The sequence below is a fragment of the Clarias gariepinus genome, chromosome 6, assembly GCF_024256425.1.
Source record: "Clarias gariepinus isolate MV-2021 ecotype Netherlands chromosome 6, CGAR_prim_01v2, whole genome shotgun sequence".
Classification (NCBI taxonomy): domain Eukaryota; kingdom Metazoa; phylum Chordata; class Actinopteri; order Siluriformes; family Clariidae; genus Clarias; species Clarias gariepinus.
Genome location: NC_071105.1, coordinates 867600 through 885885, shown reverse-complemented (window position 1 = coordinate 885885; position 18286 = coordinate 867600). Strand labels below are relative to the sequence as shown.

At 43.5% G+C, this 18286-nt stretch overlaps 1 protein-coding gene across 1 annotated transcript; it reads left to right on the top strand.

Annotated features, from left to right (window-relative positions):
* Positions 1–5131: 5131 nt before the first annotated feature.
* On the top strand, positions 5132–17732 carry larp4ab (La ribonucleoprotein 4Ab). The gene is made up of 16 exons (XM_053497865.1): positions 5132–5289; positions 6291–6432; positions 7321–7428; positions 7556–7625; positions 8077–8213; positions 8316–8419; positions 8536–8646; positions 8732–8785; positions 9671–9874; positions 10670–10770; positions 13567–13704; positions 14251–14299; positions 14391–14570; positions 14701–14819; positions 14953–15109; positions 15259–17732. Exons 1-16 carry the CDS (start codon positions 5272–5274, stop codon positions 15625–15627), a joined length of 2061 nt encoding a protein of 686 aa, XP_053353840.1. The 5' UTR covers positions 5132–5271; the 3' UTR covers positions 15628–17732.
* The last annotated feature ends 554 nt before the right edge of the window (positions 17733–18286 follow it).

Below are 18286 nucleotides of genomic sequence, written 5' to 3'. Positions count from 1 at the left end.
CTCAGGGCCACTTGTAAGTATTGCACAGTAATCTAGTATTGTTTATGTAATATTGTATTATTGTGTGTGATCTTGTTCAGCTTCCCTATCAGTTGTTGGGGGATGATAGTGTTGAATGCTGAGCTAAAATCTATGTACAGCATTCGAACATATGTGTCCTTCTTGTCCAAGTGTGTGAGGGCAAGATGTAGTGTAGTGAAGATGGCGTCGTCCGTTGAGCGGTTAGGACGATACGCAAATTGCAGTGGGTCAAGTGAGGAGGGCAGCAGGGTCTTGATGTGTCTCATGACGAGCCGCTCAAAGCACTTCATAATGGTGGGTGTAAGTGCAACGGGACGGTAGTCATTGAGACAGGACACAGTAGACTTCTTGGGCACGGGGACGATGGTGGTGGCCTTGAAGCACGTGGGAACGACGGCGCTGCTCAGAGAGATGTTAAAGATGTCGGTGAGAACATCTGCCAGCTGTTCAGCACATTCTCTGAGCACTCTGCCTGGGATGTTGTCTGGTCCAGCAGCTTTACGTGGGTTGACTCTGCGTAGAGTTTTCCTCACCTCAGCTGTAGTGAGACACAGCACCTGGTCGTTCGGAGAAGGGGTGGTCTTTCTCGCCGCCACGTCGTTCTGCCTGTCAAACCGAGCATAAAAGTTATTCAGCGCATCTGGAAGGGAGCCGTCACTGTCACAGAAGTTGCTCTTCTATCAGCTTAAATCAGTCGGCCCATTCTCCTCTGACCTCTAGCATCAACAAGGCATTTTCGCCCACAGGACTGCTGCATACTGGATGTTTTTCCCTTTTCACACCATTCTTTGTAAACCCTAGAAATGGTTGTGCGTGAAAATCCCAGTAACTGAGCAGATTGTGAAATACTCAGACCGGCCCGTCTGGCACCAACAACCATGCCACGCTCAAAACTGCTTAAATCAATTTTCTTTCCCATTCTGACATTCAGTTTGGAGTTCACACCCCTAAATGCATTGAAGCAACTGCCATGTGATTTGTTGATTAGATAATTGCATTAATGAGAAATTGAACAGGTGTTCTAATAATCCTTTAGGTGAGTGTATATACGGTATATTTAAAGAAAAGGAATTTACAATAATTCATCATAGACTGTAAGTTTTAAGAGTTTATTAAAAGTAGATCAAAGGATAAAGATGAAGTTTTGTCTTAAAACCACTCCAGCGTGTTAAAATTCACTTATACCACTTCAGCGCTGTTATTTCAGCCAAAGTGAAAATATGAACTAATCCCAGTCAAAATATTCACTTTATCTTTTCTAATTAATATCTATTGGTGCAGGTGTTTGTTTACATTGAGACAGACAGACAGATGTTCTGAGACACACTGAGTCGGTTTCTGTGTGAAACATAAAGACATCAGTGAGAGAGTGAGTTCTGACCCAGTGTACACACTAAACTCTCTTATATAGTCAAACTCGGGTCAGTGTGTGTGTGTGTGTGTGTGTGTGTGTCAGGACCCCAGTTGTCTAAATGCAGTTCTGTTTGTTTGTTTGATTGATGCTGGTGCTCGGTTGCCATGCGGTGAGAGCGCGCGCCGGTCGGTTGCTATGCGGAGTGTTGCACGGTGTTGCTATGGGCGGTGGGCGCATGCGCAGTCAGCGCGGTGAGAGTCTGGACGCCGGTACGGAGAGAGAGAGAGAGACACACACACACACACACACACACACACAGTCCGGCTCGGTTTGGTTGTCTTCTTAGTCCCGGGGTCAGTGTGTGTGTGTGTGTGTGTGTGTGTGTGGAGGAGACACACACACACACACACGGACTGCGGACTGAGCGCTGAATCCGGCGGATGAGTTCGGTGGGGGGGGACCGGGGGGGGGAGCAGGACCAGGAGGAGAGCATGGTGAGTAAAACAGGGGCCTTTAGGGGCGGGATCAGTCACTAGGTGACGTCATTCATCATAATCAGTCGTTTGCATATCAATAGATAATTACAGTCAGATTTACAGAATATAAAATGTGTAAGAAGTTAAATAATAAACACTAGGGGGCGCTGTTACAGGAAAATAATCAACACTGGGATTGTTCGTGTGTGTGTGTGTGTGTGTGTGTGAGAGCATCACCAGGGTCACCTCCTGTGAGGTTTTTATTGATAATCCCTGACTGCATCAGATTTAATCAGCATGATCGAGAGATTAATAATCTAACTGCTCTGCTTACGTCCTCACACACACACACACACACACACACACGCACAATGTTTCTGTGGGTACACAAAACACAATAATAATAATATCACATTTCACATCACGCTGCTTAACTACATTAACTTTAATGAATGTTCTTCAGCTCTGAGGGATGCGACATGACAGGTAGTGGTGTCGAGTGCAGGAGGACATCACAGCTTTAAACAGTACAGTGTGGAATAGGATTATAACAATATAAACTCTGCCTGTAAATGTATTGAAATAAACATATAATAAAATAGTATATAAAGTAATATGATAAAAAAGATAAACCGCCCATAGTGTATTGTTTGTGTGTGTGTGTGGTTGTAAAAAGTTGGGTTCTCAGCGACATGTTTTCCGTGTGAGTGATGGTGTGAAGCTGAGGGTCGTTACATCCATCCTTCGTGCTGTTTGAATGAGTTCAATTCAATTCAATTCAATTTTATTTGTATAGCGCTTTTAACGATTTACATCATCACAAAGCAGCTTTACACAATCAAAAGAACTAAGTTTGTATGAAATGTGAATGTGTATGAATCAAAATGATATGATTGTCCCTGATGAGCAAGCCTAGGACGACGGCGACAGTGGCAAGGAAAAACTCCCTGAGATGGTAATAGGAAGAAACCTTGAGAGGAACCAGACTCAACAGGGAACCCATCCTCATCTGGGTGATAACAGATAGCAGGGATTGATGTGCATAATAATATGCGAGACTGAAAGTTCAGTATAAGAGGAGATGTGTAAGATTAAAGTCCAGTTTGTTCCTGGAGGCTCAGGTAGAAATATGAGAAATTCCAATCCTGAACTATTGAGCGACTGAAGTCACAGGTCCTCAGAGAACAGCTGTCTGCATCAGTCGAGGACAGGACCACCTTCATGGAAAAGTGGAACCAACCCCAGTCACCACACGCATTCCAGGCAGACCACACATCCATGTGATGAGATCTCCAACCAGAAGCAGGACTTCAGGATGACTTAGACAGGTCCAGCGGGCAGAGGGGGTCTGGATCACTGGCAGCTCAGGAGAGACATGTATAGCTCGACAGAGAGATAGGTAGAGGAAAAAGGAGAGAGGGAGAGAGAGAGAGAGAGGAGAGAGCAGAAAAGGAGAGAGCAAAGAGATGGAGAAATAACAGTTAGGTATGGTCACAGTCACACAATGTATAATGTGAATGTATATTAACTGTAGAGTGCAAGCAGAGACTCCGGCAGGACTAACTATGACATCATAACTAAAAGGGAGAGCCAGAAGGAAACACAAACACGAGGGCTTCCAGAGATGTAAGGCAACCAATCACCTCACCGTCAACAAACCTGAGTGATCAATGAGAGTGAGGAAGACAGCATCCAAACATACCAGTTCACCATAATACTCTACGTCCATGAGTCCCCCAGATCTGCTCCTTTACCTAAGGCTAATCTATTTATAAAAATGCATGATTTAATAATTGGGTTTTTAGCCTGGACTTAAACACTGAGACTGTGTCTGAGTCCCGAACACTATTTGGAAGACTATTCCATAACTTTGGGGCTTTGTAAGAAAAAGCTCCGCCCCCAGCTGTATTTTTCATAATACGCGGTACTGAGAAGCAGCCTGCATCCTTTGATCGAAGTAGGCGTGGCGGATTGTAAGACACTAGCAGTTCGCTCAGGTACTGCGGCGCGAGACTATTTAATGCTTTATACGTCAAGAGTAGTATTTTAAAATCGATGCGAAATTTCACAGGGAGCCAATGGAGTGAAGATAAGATAGGGGTGATGTGCTCATATCTTCTGGTTCGAATGAGGACTCTTGCTGCTGCATTCTGGACTAATTGAAGCTTGTTTAGCACCTAGCTGAACAACCAGACAGTAAGGCATTACAATAGTCCAACCTAGACGTGATAAAAGCATGAACTAGTTTTTCTGCATCGTTTAGTGACAATATATTTCTTATCTTGGCAATATTTCTGAGATGAAAGAATGCTATCCTGGTAATATTATCTACATGTGCTTCAAATGAAAGGCTTGAATCAATAATCACACTGAGGTCTTTTACTGTTGTACTTGATGTAACAGAAAGGCCATCTAAAGTTACAGTGTGATCAGAAAGCTTACTTCTAGCTGCTTGTGGTCCTATGACTAGAACTTCTGTTTTATCAGGATATGAGTTCTAGTCTTAGTTTTTTCGGCTGCCCCCTTTGGCACAGTTTTACGCCCGACGCCCTTCCTGACACCTCCCTCCCTGGGCTGGGGTTTGGACATCGGGTGGGACTCGAACCCGGCCCTTCTGCGTGGCAGGAGATGAACCTACCACTGAGTCCCCAATGTTTTAGCAACAAAAAAGCAACACATCGTCACATTTACATTTAGGCATTTGGCAGACGATCTTATCCAGAGCGACTTACAAAAAGTGCTTTAATGACGTGTTTATCATGTTTTTGTTTGTTTGTAGAATAATGCTGATGGTATAAACACGCGGAGAGCTCTGATTGGTCAGGCCTGTTTATCTCGAGTGTCAGTGAGGACCAGATGCTTTTTGGGCCGCGACTTGTTGCTAGAGGACACGATAAAGGGCACACGTGTGTGTGTTTCCGGTTAGGTCCGAGTTTAAGACTTGTTCGCTGAAACATTTACATCATAATCACGATCACCACAAAGTGTAAATAAAACTCACGTGTGTTTTAAAGGATCGTGTTTTTGGGATTAAATTTTTTGTGTTAAAAGTAAAAAGACCGGCTGCGTTCTCGCCATGTGCTCACTCTCACTTCCGGGAAAACCCGCCGGACGTGGCGGAGGACCAATCAGATCGCACCGATTGTGTGACGTTGCCTGCGTTCGGGCAAGCTGGAACGCCACAATCGGAAGGCGGAGCGTAAACGCGCTGATTGACAGTTGCGCTGGCCAATCAGAGCGCCTCACCGGCACTTGGACCCCATGCGCGAGGACTCCTAAGCGTTGAACTTTGCGCTCGCGTGCGGCTTCACTTCCTCTGGTGTGTGTGTTTCTGTCAGTAAACGTGTCGAATCTGGATTTATATCTGTGAGGTGAAAATCAGCCGGAGTTTAGTGACTGTGAAGAGAAAATAAAAGTATCATGCTGCTGTTTGTGGAGGTGAGTGTGTGTGTGTGTGTGTGTGTGTGTGTCCGCGCGCGTGCTGCGGTGTCGAGGCCGCGAGTTTAAACTTTAATCCTCGTTAAAATAAATCAATCAATCCTCTGGTGATAAGGGGGAATTAAATGTCTCGCAGCGCGGGTGTGTGTTTATTGTTTTACCTGAGGAAGTTTTTTTTTTTTTTTTTCAAGCCGTGTGATTTTGAATCGTTAGCAGAACTAGCCGGCCACGTGACCGGGAGCTAGCTGTGCACGCGCTCAGGGGCAGCATGGCGCGCGCCCCGGGGTCACACGGTTTGGTTATTTAAAGAACCAAACGGGTTTATATATAAAAAACAACAACAATAAAATAAGTACGCGCTGTAGAAAATAATAGTCATTGCATTCAGCATAAATATATAAAACACTAATGTGCTAAATCCTACACCTGTTAATATTAATCAGGATTAAACTATTTGTTTATAATAATAATAATAATAATGATAGTGTCGGTGTGAGATGATAAGCGCGTGCTTTTTGCATGTCTAATGCTCAAGGTTAGTTGTTTTAAACCGTTTGTGTGTGTGTTAGGGTTGGACATTAACGTTTGCCTCTCCAGCATTGGCGTGTGTGTGTGTGTGTGTGTGTGTGTGTAAAAGAGAAAGTTCTGGATTATTTATTATGTTGTATAAAAGTCCATATTTCAGGAGTTTTCCAGACGACCCCTAACCACACGTGAGCTCAGGAGTGAAGTCACCTGTCAGAGCTGGTGTGTGTGTGTGTGTACCCCTGCTGCAACCTGAGTGGAGCTGAGTGGTGTGTGTTAGGTGAAGCTCATGTCAGGAGAGGGCACAAACTTTTTCTCGGTGTATTTAGAGATCCACAAGTCCGTATTTTATATAAGGGTGTGTGAGTGAGTCAGAGACTGTCTATCTAAAACCCGCTCCAGAAATCTCCAGTAGAGGTCACATGACTTTAAGGCTGCTGTGTGATTGGCTGACGTGACTCCACCTGTGTGTTTAGGTGACCACAAAGGGAACCACTCTGAACCCTAACGCCAAGGTGTGGCAGGAGACGTCGGCTCCTCTCTCCCAGAGCAGCGAGGAGGCCACAGAGACTCCTGATTGGCCGCAGGGAGACCACGTCCCCTCCGAACACTTGGGCGGTAAGACACCAGGCACTCATGTACACCGTGATCACGCTCCATCAGGTTTATGTGGTGATCTTTAGAAGAAAAGGGGTTGATTGTAATTTATTACCTTATTAATGTTACATCATCGTTTCGCCTTGCTCTGATTGGTCACCGCGCGGATACTGTGCGTGTTTAGTGCATGAAGCTCCACCCACCAGCCTTACCTGTTCGCAGTGAGATGAAACTGTCTAAGACTTGGTCCACACGAAACCGGTGCGTTCCCTATCCGATCATTTTTTTTCCTCGTTCTAAAAAGAATTGCATAAAAACAGGGCGTTGTCTCAAGAAATACCTGCTTACGCACGAAACCACTGAAAACAGTGTAGTATATATGCCAGACCAGTATGGGGCGCTGTAATTCTGCCATAGAGATACACTATACACAGAGAAGAAGACTTTGAGCATGCGCATAACCTTCGCGCTGTATACGAACCAAGATGGTGTTGTCCATTATCGCTTGTTGCTCATAACAGTTGCATAGAAGCAATAGATTTAGCTGTAATAAAGCTAGTAGGCTTCGTAGCAACACGAACACAATCATGTAGTCCGCCATTATTGTTGTTGCTGTTACGTGTGACGCAGCAGACACGTGATGTGATGACATAATCGTTTCACAAAATATACGGATTGGCTGTACACATGAACCCGCAAGGACGCCGTTTTCAGATTTATCTACTTTGGGACCCGGTTTAAAAAAAATTAGCGGTTTCAGTCTCCTAAAACGCCGGATCCGTGTGGACGAAACGCCAATACGAAAAAATTTTTATATACGTATACAGCGAAACGCGTCTTCATGTGGACAGGCCTTTAATTCCCCAGAATGTTCCAGAACCTGTGTGGAAACGCTGTTTTTCTCCGCAGGATCTAAAGACAACAGTGCTGTGTGTGGAGACTCCGCCCCTCACATAGACCCCGCCCTGCTGAACGGCCTTGACCTGGCAGATTTGGAGTACACTGCGTACCAACCAGGTCTGTGTTCCACACACACACACACACACACACACACAGCTTACTTGCATACTTCATGCAACTGTGGACTTTACACACACACTCACACTGCAACTGTTATTATAAGTGTGTGTATATGTGTGTATAGTGGGTGAAGAGATGTCTGAGGAGAATCTGAGGGAGTCCCTTAAGAAACAGCTGGAGTTCTGCTTCTCCAGGTAACTCTCACACACTCACAAAAGGTCCTCACACAAGTTAAAGCAGTGGTGTGTATTAGTTAGCGCTCCCTACTGGGGTCAGTTATACTGCAGTAAGACACGTTAATGCGCTTAACTCAAGCACTAGCTCAGTGGTTAAGGCATTGGACTACGGTTCAGAAGATCCCAGGTTCAAACCCCACAACCCCCAAGTTGCCACTGTTGGGCCCTTGAGCGCGGCCCTTAACCCTCAACTGATCAGATGTGTAATGAGATAAAAACACATGTAAGTCGCTCTGGATAAGAGCGTCTGCCAAAATATAAGTATATATTTAATACCTAAATGTAAGCACTGCCTTTTAAGGAAAGGAGGAGGGGCTTATGCTTTTTCTGGGGGCGGAGTTACACAGCAATATCTTATCATCTGAAGATTCAACAAAAACGCCTCAGTAATGTTAGTCTGTGTGTTTAGAGAGAACTTGTCGAAGGACCTGTACCTGCTCTCTCAGATGGACAGTGATCAGTTCGTCCCCGTATGGACCGTCGCCAACATGGAGGCCGTGAAGCTCCTGACCTCTGACCTGAACCTGGTCGTGGAGGTGCTGAGAGGTACGCACCCCTGTCTCGTTTCACCTCCTGTTCTTAACCTTCACGTGCTGTGGATCACACCGCTCAAGCTCTGTCCCCTGTAACCCCTCTGTCCCCCCACAGCGTCCCCCCTGGTCCAGGTGGACGAGAAAGGCGAGAAGGTTCGGCCCAATCACAAGCGCTGCATCATCATCCTCAGAGAGGTTCCTGAGAGCACACCTGTGCAGGTGAGGGCAGACACACACATACACACACACTGGGCAGTCTTAAGGCACATGCGCCTGTTCTCACCAGTCTTCGACAGGCTTTAGATGCCATTTCATGCCTCGTGTGTGTGTTACAGGAGGTGGAGGCTCTGTTTAAGAGCGAGAAGTGTCCTCAGGTCATCAGTGTGGAATTTGCACACAATAACAACTGGTACATCACCTTCCAGTCTGATACTGACGCTCAACAGGTACAACGCGCGCACACACTCAAGCACACTAGACTGACTGTGATGTGTCTGTTGTGTAACCCCTGTGCTCCCCGTTTCCCTGCAGGCCTACAGGTATTTGCGGGAGGAAGTGAAGACGTTTCAGGACAAACCCATAATGGTGAGTTCAGATCAGTGGGGGAGGGGCTGGGGGGGACTTTAGGGGTGAATAATTGACCACTAGTTTTGTCCCTGCATGCATGGACTTGCAGCTGTCCTATCACCTAAAGAAGAACAGCTGTGTTGTGGTGTATCCCCACCCCAACCTTCCCTTTTTTCCCTTAAAAGGAAATGTATGTAATCCTAACATTTGTCACCTTTTTGTTAACAAGTATTTCAAGTTGTATATGAAGCAAAAACATTACATAACTGCACCTTAAGAGGCAGAGCTGCTTTTTCTTCTGAGTTGATTAGCAGTTGGTGCAATATTGCCACCTCCTGGCCTGGAGTAGAAGATTGTGAAGATGAGAGAATTTTTTTTTTTATACAAGACTCAAATTTTATTAAAATAAGCATCAGTGTTTATAGTAATACTTGAATGCAGCTGCTTATGAGACGCATCAGTATTGTTTAGTCGCATTAAGACTCACACTGCATGAAAATCACACAGACTACCCATGAATCAGTGCTGTTGACACGGTGAGTCAGTTTGTTACCCCTCCTTTGTGTAGAGGGGAGGGGGTGGTGGTTATTGTTGGCGTGTTTTTGCCCTGGTGTTCCTGCCCCGGTGATGATCAGTATCGCGCTTGGAAGGATCCAGACCCACTGCTGCTGTGGGGGGGGATTCTCTCCTCTATTCTCTTTCTCTCTCTCCTTTCTTCTCCCTCCCCCTATGTCCCTCGTCCCCCTCCCCCTCGGTGCAGTCGTGTTCTGCCCTAATGACCGTGAGATTATGAGATCTGAGGGGGAGCAGGGCAGAAACACATCACAATCCACACACACGCACACCTCCTTGTATATAACTTGTGTAATAATGACATTTCTGTGCTTTCCCCCCCACCTCTAGGCTCGTATTAAGGCCATAAGCACACACTTTGCTAAGACCGGTTACGGTGGTGTGGATTCGGGTGTGTACACTGGGGGCGCTCAGTCTCAGTACGCGTCTCCACTCTACCTGCAGCAAGTGTTCCAGCCTCAGCAGTACCCACTCTACAGCCACCTCCCCCCCTCCTGGAGCACGTCGCCTGCACCGTACTTCGAAACGCCGCTGGTAAGGGAACGGGTGTGTGACGAAGTCATTGATGACATGGTAACTACAGTGGGTGGTAGTGGGTTACGGCGGTCACTAGATGGCCTCCTAAACACCGGGCGGGTAATGAAGTGACTCGAGCGGGCGAAGTCCAAATATCTTATCTTTGTGAAAGAACCTGAATGTTTTTTTTTTCTTTTGAATTAAATTTATTATTAGTAGTAGTAGTATTTAATCCCTCCACCCTAATTTTTGTGACTTAACGTCCACCTTCTGCCTTCTGTGTTCCACAGGGTTCCGTTTTAGGACCTCTGCTGTTTGTAAATTACATCCTAAAGGAGTTGTATATAAAACATTTTTTAAGTTTTTGATTTTTGTCAAGAAGGTGGGAAGTAGTAACGGGACAAAATGAATACAGGTTAAATAAGTGTGAGGGTTATTTAGTGTCTTACACACTTTTATTTGCGAAGCCGATTACCCTCGAGCGTGTGTGAGAGGAAATCAGAACCTTGATACAACAACCACTCAGGTGTGTGTTTGTGTCATTCCACCCACTTTTTATGTTGTGTAAGACCCAGTGATGAGAAACTAAAGCGCATAAGAGGGATATGGAGGGAGGGGTAAGGACTTTTGGAAATTCTCTCTCTTTCTGTTCTTTTTTTCTTTTGCACTCTTTCCTGAAAGTTCTTCTCCTCTATCTCCGTCCCTGTGAGTGGTGAGATTATGAGATCTGAGGGTCTGTGCGCCTGACAGGAGATTAAGATCAGCAAGTCCCTGAATGTGACGTGTGTATGCGTGTGTGTCTCTCTCTTCTAGGCTCCATTTCCCAACGGTACCTTTAATGGTTTTAACGGAGCAGGAAGTTACAAGAGTGGCTCGTCTCCTGTCGGGATCACGCGACACTTCCCTCGCAACCGGTACGTAAATCCCAACAAAGGCGGATGGGACACTTCAGACACACGCATTATAGCATGTTGGTTGTAAGCATGTATGGTTCTGACTCCAAAATTAATTTCATAAAACAGTTTTTTAATTCATGTTGTGTTTGAGGTGGTAGAATGCTGCAGTTCCTCTATAATCTTATAGGTGGTGCACATTGAAACCATTGGCATTCAGCACTGCGTCCTGTGAGGTCAGAGCGAAATTATTTCTGAAGTTTGTTTAGGATTGTAACCAAAAAAAACAATAACCTTAAAGACAGAATATTTATAAAATAGTGATCCTTACAGAACATCAATACAAATTTACTCCACAGAAAAGGATTGTGATATTGTATCATTTGGCCCCCGAAACTCCCATGTATATATACTTAAATGTAATTGATAAACATACTAAGAACACACAGCTCATGTTGTCGAGAGTACTGTATATGTAGGCCGTTGAGACAGACATCTTACTGCTTGGTTTAGATTTCACTGGCCTCAAGTTTCTAGTAGAGAACCTTAAATCCATGCAGTACGGCGTCCCTCAGGGTTCTCCTTCAGGTCCTTTCTACATGTATTGCACTGGCAAAGTGTTTCAAAAGAGTGGAAGGCTCTGGAAGGTCTTTGTCCAGGAGGTTTTCTGGGGGAGATGTGTGCAAGTCCAGAAAGTGTTGCATAAGGGGTTTAAAAGTCTAGGAAGTGTCTGGTTTTAAAATGTTAAAGTTTAGGTGTTAGGACCTGGAATCACCGGTGCGACTCGATACGATGTCATCATACCCATGCTGATTTTATTTCTGATCATCATATTTTATAATTATTCCAGTTCACTATTTTTTTTTTTTTTTTTTTTTTGGATTCTGTTGCAGGTTTAAATAAACTAGAAAATAACTTGCTCCTGTGTGAATAGTTGATCACCATCTGCAGGTTTATGGAGGAATTGCAACATATAGCCACCTCAGTATTGCAAATAGTTAAACAGTAAATTAATTACTAAGGGAAAGTACATTTATGGTCAGTGCGTTGGTGAATCACCACACAGACCTTCATTTCTATGAGTTAATGTTCTAGAAAAGAGAGAATTGTGTAGAACAGTGAGAGTGTTGAGGGGGCGGAGTGTGAAAGTCTGAGTTCAAACAAGTTAAAAATGGCTTAAGAAAAAAAGTTTAAATGTCCAGGAGATGGAGGAGAGGAGGACGATGATGATTCAGGTGAGTGAGAGGGGCTTTAGAGTGTCTGAACTGTCTGTCAAATTGTGGGGGCGGGGTTAATAAGCAGGATGTGAAGTGAACCTGCGCTAAGCACACGTTTTAATGATTTGCTTTTTTCCCCCCCGGTTTCTTTGACGATATAAAAAACGTTGTGTATAGGGCTGTAGCTATCGAATATTTTAGTAATCGAGTATTCTACCAAAAATTTGAACGATTAATCGAGTAATCAGATAAAATGTACTTTTGCTTAATTAAACAGCAGTGTAAAATATATAAGAGAAACAAAAATTAATTGCTTTTCTTTTTAGAAAAATCAACTTTTTATTTTTTAAATGCATACAGCATTTATCAAAAATAAACATCGTCATTATTCACAATACAGGGAACAGCTTAAAGTTGACTGAGATGAATTTAGTGCATTACAGTGAAATACATTCTTATTTTAAAGCCTTTTCTCAGATGCAAAAACTAAAAAAAGGTATTTCAAGTGACTTTAAAAAAAATAAGGCAAACATCAAAATAAATAATTATACAAAAACATTAGGGCTGCACGATATATTGAAAAATTATCGTTATTGCGATAATGGTATACACGATATGTGTATCGCAAAGAGTTGCGATAAATGCTTGGCACATAAATTTTATTTGTGTCCAAATTTGATCAATCAGATGGGCCCTTACTATCTTTATACTTGTATCTTTATACTTCATAATATTTTCTTATTTAATTTTTGTTTAATAATATTTTTTTTAAAAAAAAACAGGCAAGCCAAAGAAAGTATTTTGTTTAAAAGATGCTCTTTTGCTAAATGCTAAATAAAAACGTTTGAAAGTAATTCATATTGTGTTGGCAGGTCTATGGTAACAGCAAACCAGAAGTCAGAATATCTGCTGAGGGTTTTATGTCATTCATAGTGTTTTGAGGTCTAAATATTTGTAACTTCCTAGACATATAGTTTCTTTTTAGCCTGAATTAGATTTAATTACATCAGATGAATATCTATTACCTGTTTATTTTTTGTATGATCATTACATATATAAATGATTTTTAAGAAATACCCAATTATAATAATAAAAAATGCATTTCTCTAGGGAAATCTTATATCGCAAGAAATATTGTTCTCAATATTTAACAACAATATTGCATATTTTCCTTATATCGTGCAGCCCTAAATAACATTAAGTTGTGCAACTTAACTTTCAGGACTAAAAGTTCTTTTCTTTGGCTTTGACTAATATTTTTATCGCTCATTTCCATTTTGCAGCCGCAATAGAACGCTCCTACACAGCTAATTGTTTGCGTCTCCTTCCGCTTTGTGGGTGACGTAAGCGCTGCTTCTTCAGCGGTGTTTAGTGGCGGCTTGCATCCGGAAGCAGAAGGCAGAAGATTTTGCCTCGATCATTTTTTGTAATCAAATTACTTGAGGAATCGTTTCAGCCCTAGTTGTGTATTCTATACTGTATCTTTATTTCGACCCGAGCTCAGAGCGGGGCTTTGTCCCTTTTCTTGTGCGGTTTTGGTTTGGACTGATGAGTTTCCTGTTAAAGAATGCTAGAGTGGTGTGTGTGTGTGTGTGTGTAGGAGCCACGTTAAGCCGCTGTTCCGCGCCGACGCTTCTCAGCCAGACCGGACCCTCGGTTCTGACCTGATCACTTCCTCTGACTCTCCGCTGTCTCCCAGTGAGAACACACTCAATGACCCAGGCAGCAGCAGGGCCAGGTCAGTCCTCACACACACACACACACACACACACACACACTGTACAAACATTAGTATGACTTGAAGTTTACACTGTCTGGGGTGAAGTGTGTAGAGGGAAAATTTGTGTACTAGAAAAAAATTCTGGGAAAGGTATGAATACCTTCAGGACAAAAGTGGGAATGTTGGTGAAAAGCGAAAACAATTTTGGAAACGTTCAGGTCTAGAGTTAAATTTTTTTTAAAAAAGATAAGAGCGGAGATTTCGCTCCAATGTCTGACCCAGTGATGAGAGAACACAGCGCATAGAGGGAAGTCCAGGAGACGGGGGTGTGGCCTTCTTTCTTTCTTCTTTTCTTTATTTTTCTATCCTTCTTTTCTCTAAGCCCCTCCCACTTCTGTCCCAATGAGCGGTAAGATTATGAGATCTGAGGGTCGGACGCACAGAACATGCACACTGTTAATAACATCATCTCCACAAACTTTAATATAACAGACTCTCTGTGTGTGTGTGTGTGTGTGTGTGTGTGTGTGTGTGTGTGTGTGTGTGTGTGTGTGTGTGTGTAAGGAGAGGGAGTTACCGTGGCCTGAGACGCAGGAGGGACGAGGAGCGAGCGGTAATTCCCACAAGTCACTTTAACAATAAATAAATGAAAAGGTGTGTGTCAATTTATTTAAGCTTTAACTTGTTACATCCTCCCTGTGTAGAAGCCCCTCCCATCGCATGAGGTCAAAACCCCGCCTCCCAAGTTTGAGCTTGAGACCTGTAACTTTCCCCCTCTGCCTGGGGGCGTGGCCGGGCCGCTGCCTGGGGGCGTGTCCACTTCTACAGAGAGAATTCTAGAGAATCGCATGGCTGATGTGGTGAAGGGCGTGAGCAGGGACAAGGTGGGCGGAGTAAACACACACCGCTGCTGAGACAGAAAATTAAACACCACCAATCAGAGATCAGCAGTGCCAGGGTGTAATACACTGGGTTTGTTCTGCAATTTAATGTGTTTGTGTTTGTGTGTTGTAGTTCGACAGCAGTAAACAAGAAGTGAGTAAAGATTCCCCATCTGCTCGGGAGGAAGTGACATCATCTGTTCCTGCCACACCCACCTTCACACCTGCACCTCAGGACACGCCTGGGTCCAGGTGTGTGTGTGTTTAGAACCACTTTAATGTGTACAGTCTGAAAGCAGGACGTGAACAAACAGACAGGATGTGGGTCTGTGACATCATGTAGCGATGATGTCATCAGTAAACTTATTGAAATCTTGCTGTTCAGTCTTTCAGCTCAGGTGAAGACCCCAGATGAGCCTCAGACCCCGCCCAACGCCACGCCCATCCTCAGTCCTGCTCCCATCATCACTGCTGCAGTTCAGCCTGGCTCTGACTCCGCCCACAGACCCACACGTTCCGCCCCCCCCAGCACATCTGTACAGGTATAACTCTTCATTAGGAAAGTCTAAGCTGTAATATTTCTCTCAACCTGTTAAACAGTAGCTGAAATGCTGGTCAGTGATTGGTTGATAAGTAATGGGGCGGGGCTTATTTTCGTGCCCTAACTTTATATCATTGCCGTTAACTGCAGGAGCCTCGGAAACTAAGCTACGCCGAGGTGTGTCAGAAACCTCGTAAAGACCCTCCTCCGATCGTGCCTGCGGCCTGTCCGAGCCCCGGCCCCGATCCTGACCCCGCCCAGTCTCCGCCCACCGCCAGCCAGCCGCTCCGCGAGCTCAGAGCGAACAAGGCGGATCCTGAGGCGAGCCGTCCTGCCGAGAAGGCAAGCGAGGGGAGGTCGCCGCGTGATCAGTACCGCCGTGGTGGTGCCACCAAGGGGGCGGGGTTTAAGCTCAGAGAACAGCAGAGACGGCCCCCTCAAGGACGACGCTCTCCTCATACGGTCTACAACAGACGCAGCGGGAAAGAACAGAACATCCCGCCGAGGTCGCCCAAGTGACGCGGAGACGCCTGATGTAAAGAGTCTGAGTCTGTAAATCATATTGAATATAAAAATATAAATAATATATAAAACTGCACTACGCCTGGACGCGCTACTGTGCTGATGTATAGGTGGAACCAACCGTATACACACGCGCAAAATATCGGAAGATAACGATGACACGTGACCCTCAGGAGCCTTAAAGCTGTGTGTGTAAAGGCGTGGTCACGTTAATGGAGTTCGGCTCCAGACGTGTTTCGGTTCTCTTCAGAATAAGACACTAAGCTTTAAACTGATTCTCTTTCAAGAACTTATAGTTAAAACAAAAAACTCTGGATGCCAACATTAATGCTGTGCACTTGTGGTTTGTTGCTATGGCAACGGTCTGAAAGCTCGAGCGTACAAGACGCTCAGTAAAGCGGCAAGGACGTGACGAGACACGACAGCGCTTAACCTTGACCTCATAGCTTTAACCGAGTGACCTGTGAACTCACAAGCCAATAGGAAACGAGGAGGCGGGGCTATGGTATGCTTTATTTGTTATTGTGAGTAACATGAGTTCAGGTTCCTGTTATTTTTTTTATGTTTTGAGGGAACACGTAACTACTGTTTCCTGCGTCAGGCGTGAACATGTTTTTCATGCACGTTTATTCAGAAGTCACATGACCTGGTTTTAAAACGTTCCTGCTGCACTTTTAGGGAACGCTCAGGAGTACAGAGAGGAGTGTAGCACGTTACAGGCGTGAATACGCAGCCTCATCCTCTCGTCACGTTAAAATGAGCGACCAGCGTCAGGGCCACGTGTCATAAATACATCACCGTATTTACAGTCGTGTGTAAAACCACTCCGATTTAAGGTTTAGGTTAACATTGCTCCATGTTTGGGTGGGCGTGGCCCCACCAGTCAGGAACACCAGTAGCTTATATGTAGCTTCTGAAGCTAACTAGTTAAAATGCACATCAATTCGATTGTCAGAATTTTTTTTTTATATATATAATTTTTTTTTACCTTATTGCACAAAAGTTATGGTGTGCATAATTAATTAATTAATTAAATAATTTAGATCGTAGCTGTGTCTAGCTTCTGAAGCTAAATGTTTAAATGGAGGTGAAATCTGTCTTCTCCTTTAATGTCCAAACAATGATGCGCTTAATTAATTGATGTCACTGTTACCAGCTGTCTGCCCCTCGTCTTTCTGCTTTCGTCTTTTCATCCCTCCTCTGCTGTAAAATAATGTGTCCTGGAAGGTTTAAGTGTGTGTATGTGTGTTAAATGTATACAGTGTGTGTATAATACGTATAATGATGTAATTGATTTATTTGTGTGAATTTTTGAATCATTTGAGTGATTCGGACTCCGAATCCATTTTTCTTTTTATTTAAATGTTAATGTTTTATCACATGAATCCGTGAATTTTCTGGATCATGATTTAAAGTGTGTGTGTGTGTGTGTGTGAGAGAGAGCACGCCCACCCACACACATGTGGATTTGGTGTGTTGAGTGTCCTGATCTTTCTCATCATAACCAGATCCAGACCAAAGTCCGATCAGCAGAGAGACAACCTCAGGAAACCCTGTCACTGCAGAGATGTTCCTTTACCCCCATAGCCCTCTGACCTCTGACCCTCATTAAGCACTTGATATCGAACTGTTGTGTGTATGGTGTTTAAATGACGCTGAACCTTGTGTCCCAGCGCTTCTGTTTATCTGCATAGTGTTCGTATTTATTTGTGTTTACTCCTGTCTCACACTGCACTCATGTTTATTCTTCCTCTAGTGACTGATGATGTCGACATTGTGCCACTTATAAAGGCGAGATAATTTTTTTTTCCCTAATGATTAATGTTCTCTGGGCTGATGATGAACGGACTGTGGTGTAAATCAGATCACATTACTTTTTTTCTGGGTGTTTCTTCTTGTTAATGTTTATTTAGATATTTCTAGTAGCAGGATTGCTAGAATATTTTTCTTCCTTCTTGTCTTTCGAGTACTTTTCGAGTCGTCCTTGCGCTCTAAGGTTTCACAGGGAGCCTAAGCGCGAGTGTCTGAAGAGTGAAGCGCAACTTGTCAGAAAGATTTACGGCCTGTATAACATGATCAAGTGTTTAAAAAAAATAAATAAAACGAAGTAAATGATAAAAATGAGTTGTTTGTTTTTTTTCTTGAGCATTGTACCAATCATTCAACTGTATTAATTTAACTATTTAATTAATTTAACAGTTCTTCTGATCTGATCTCAGCCGGAGGTCTCTCTTCACAATCAGAGGATTTTTCTAATGAAACTATTTTTCTGATTAAACTAAGATTTTGACTAGAAGAGTTTCTATAGATAATTATATTGTGTGAACTTACTGTGTTTGGTGTATTTTAGTTAATGCTTAAACAGATTTGATCATTTATTTTAAACTCCAACAGAACTCGCACCTAAGAATTTCAGTTTACATGTTTTTCCCTTTATTTTATTTTTAATAACTTTTTAATGATAATTTTTTTACATGTTATATCAAATAGATTTTGTTCAAAATATACTCTGCTAATTCTTTCATAATTTGCTATTGATTTTAATGATTTTTTTTTTTTAAGGCTGCACTTTTAGTTTTTATTTTATGTAGTGCTTTTATAGTACTACATTTTTATTTAGATAGTGCTATAGTTACAGGGGAAAAAAAACAAGAAA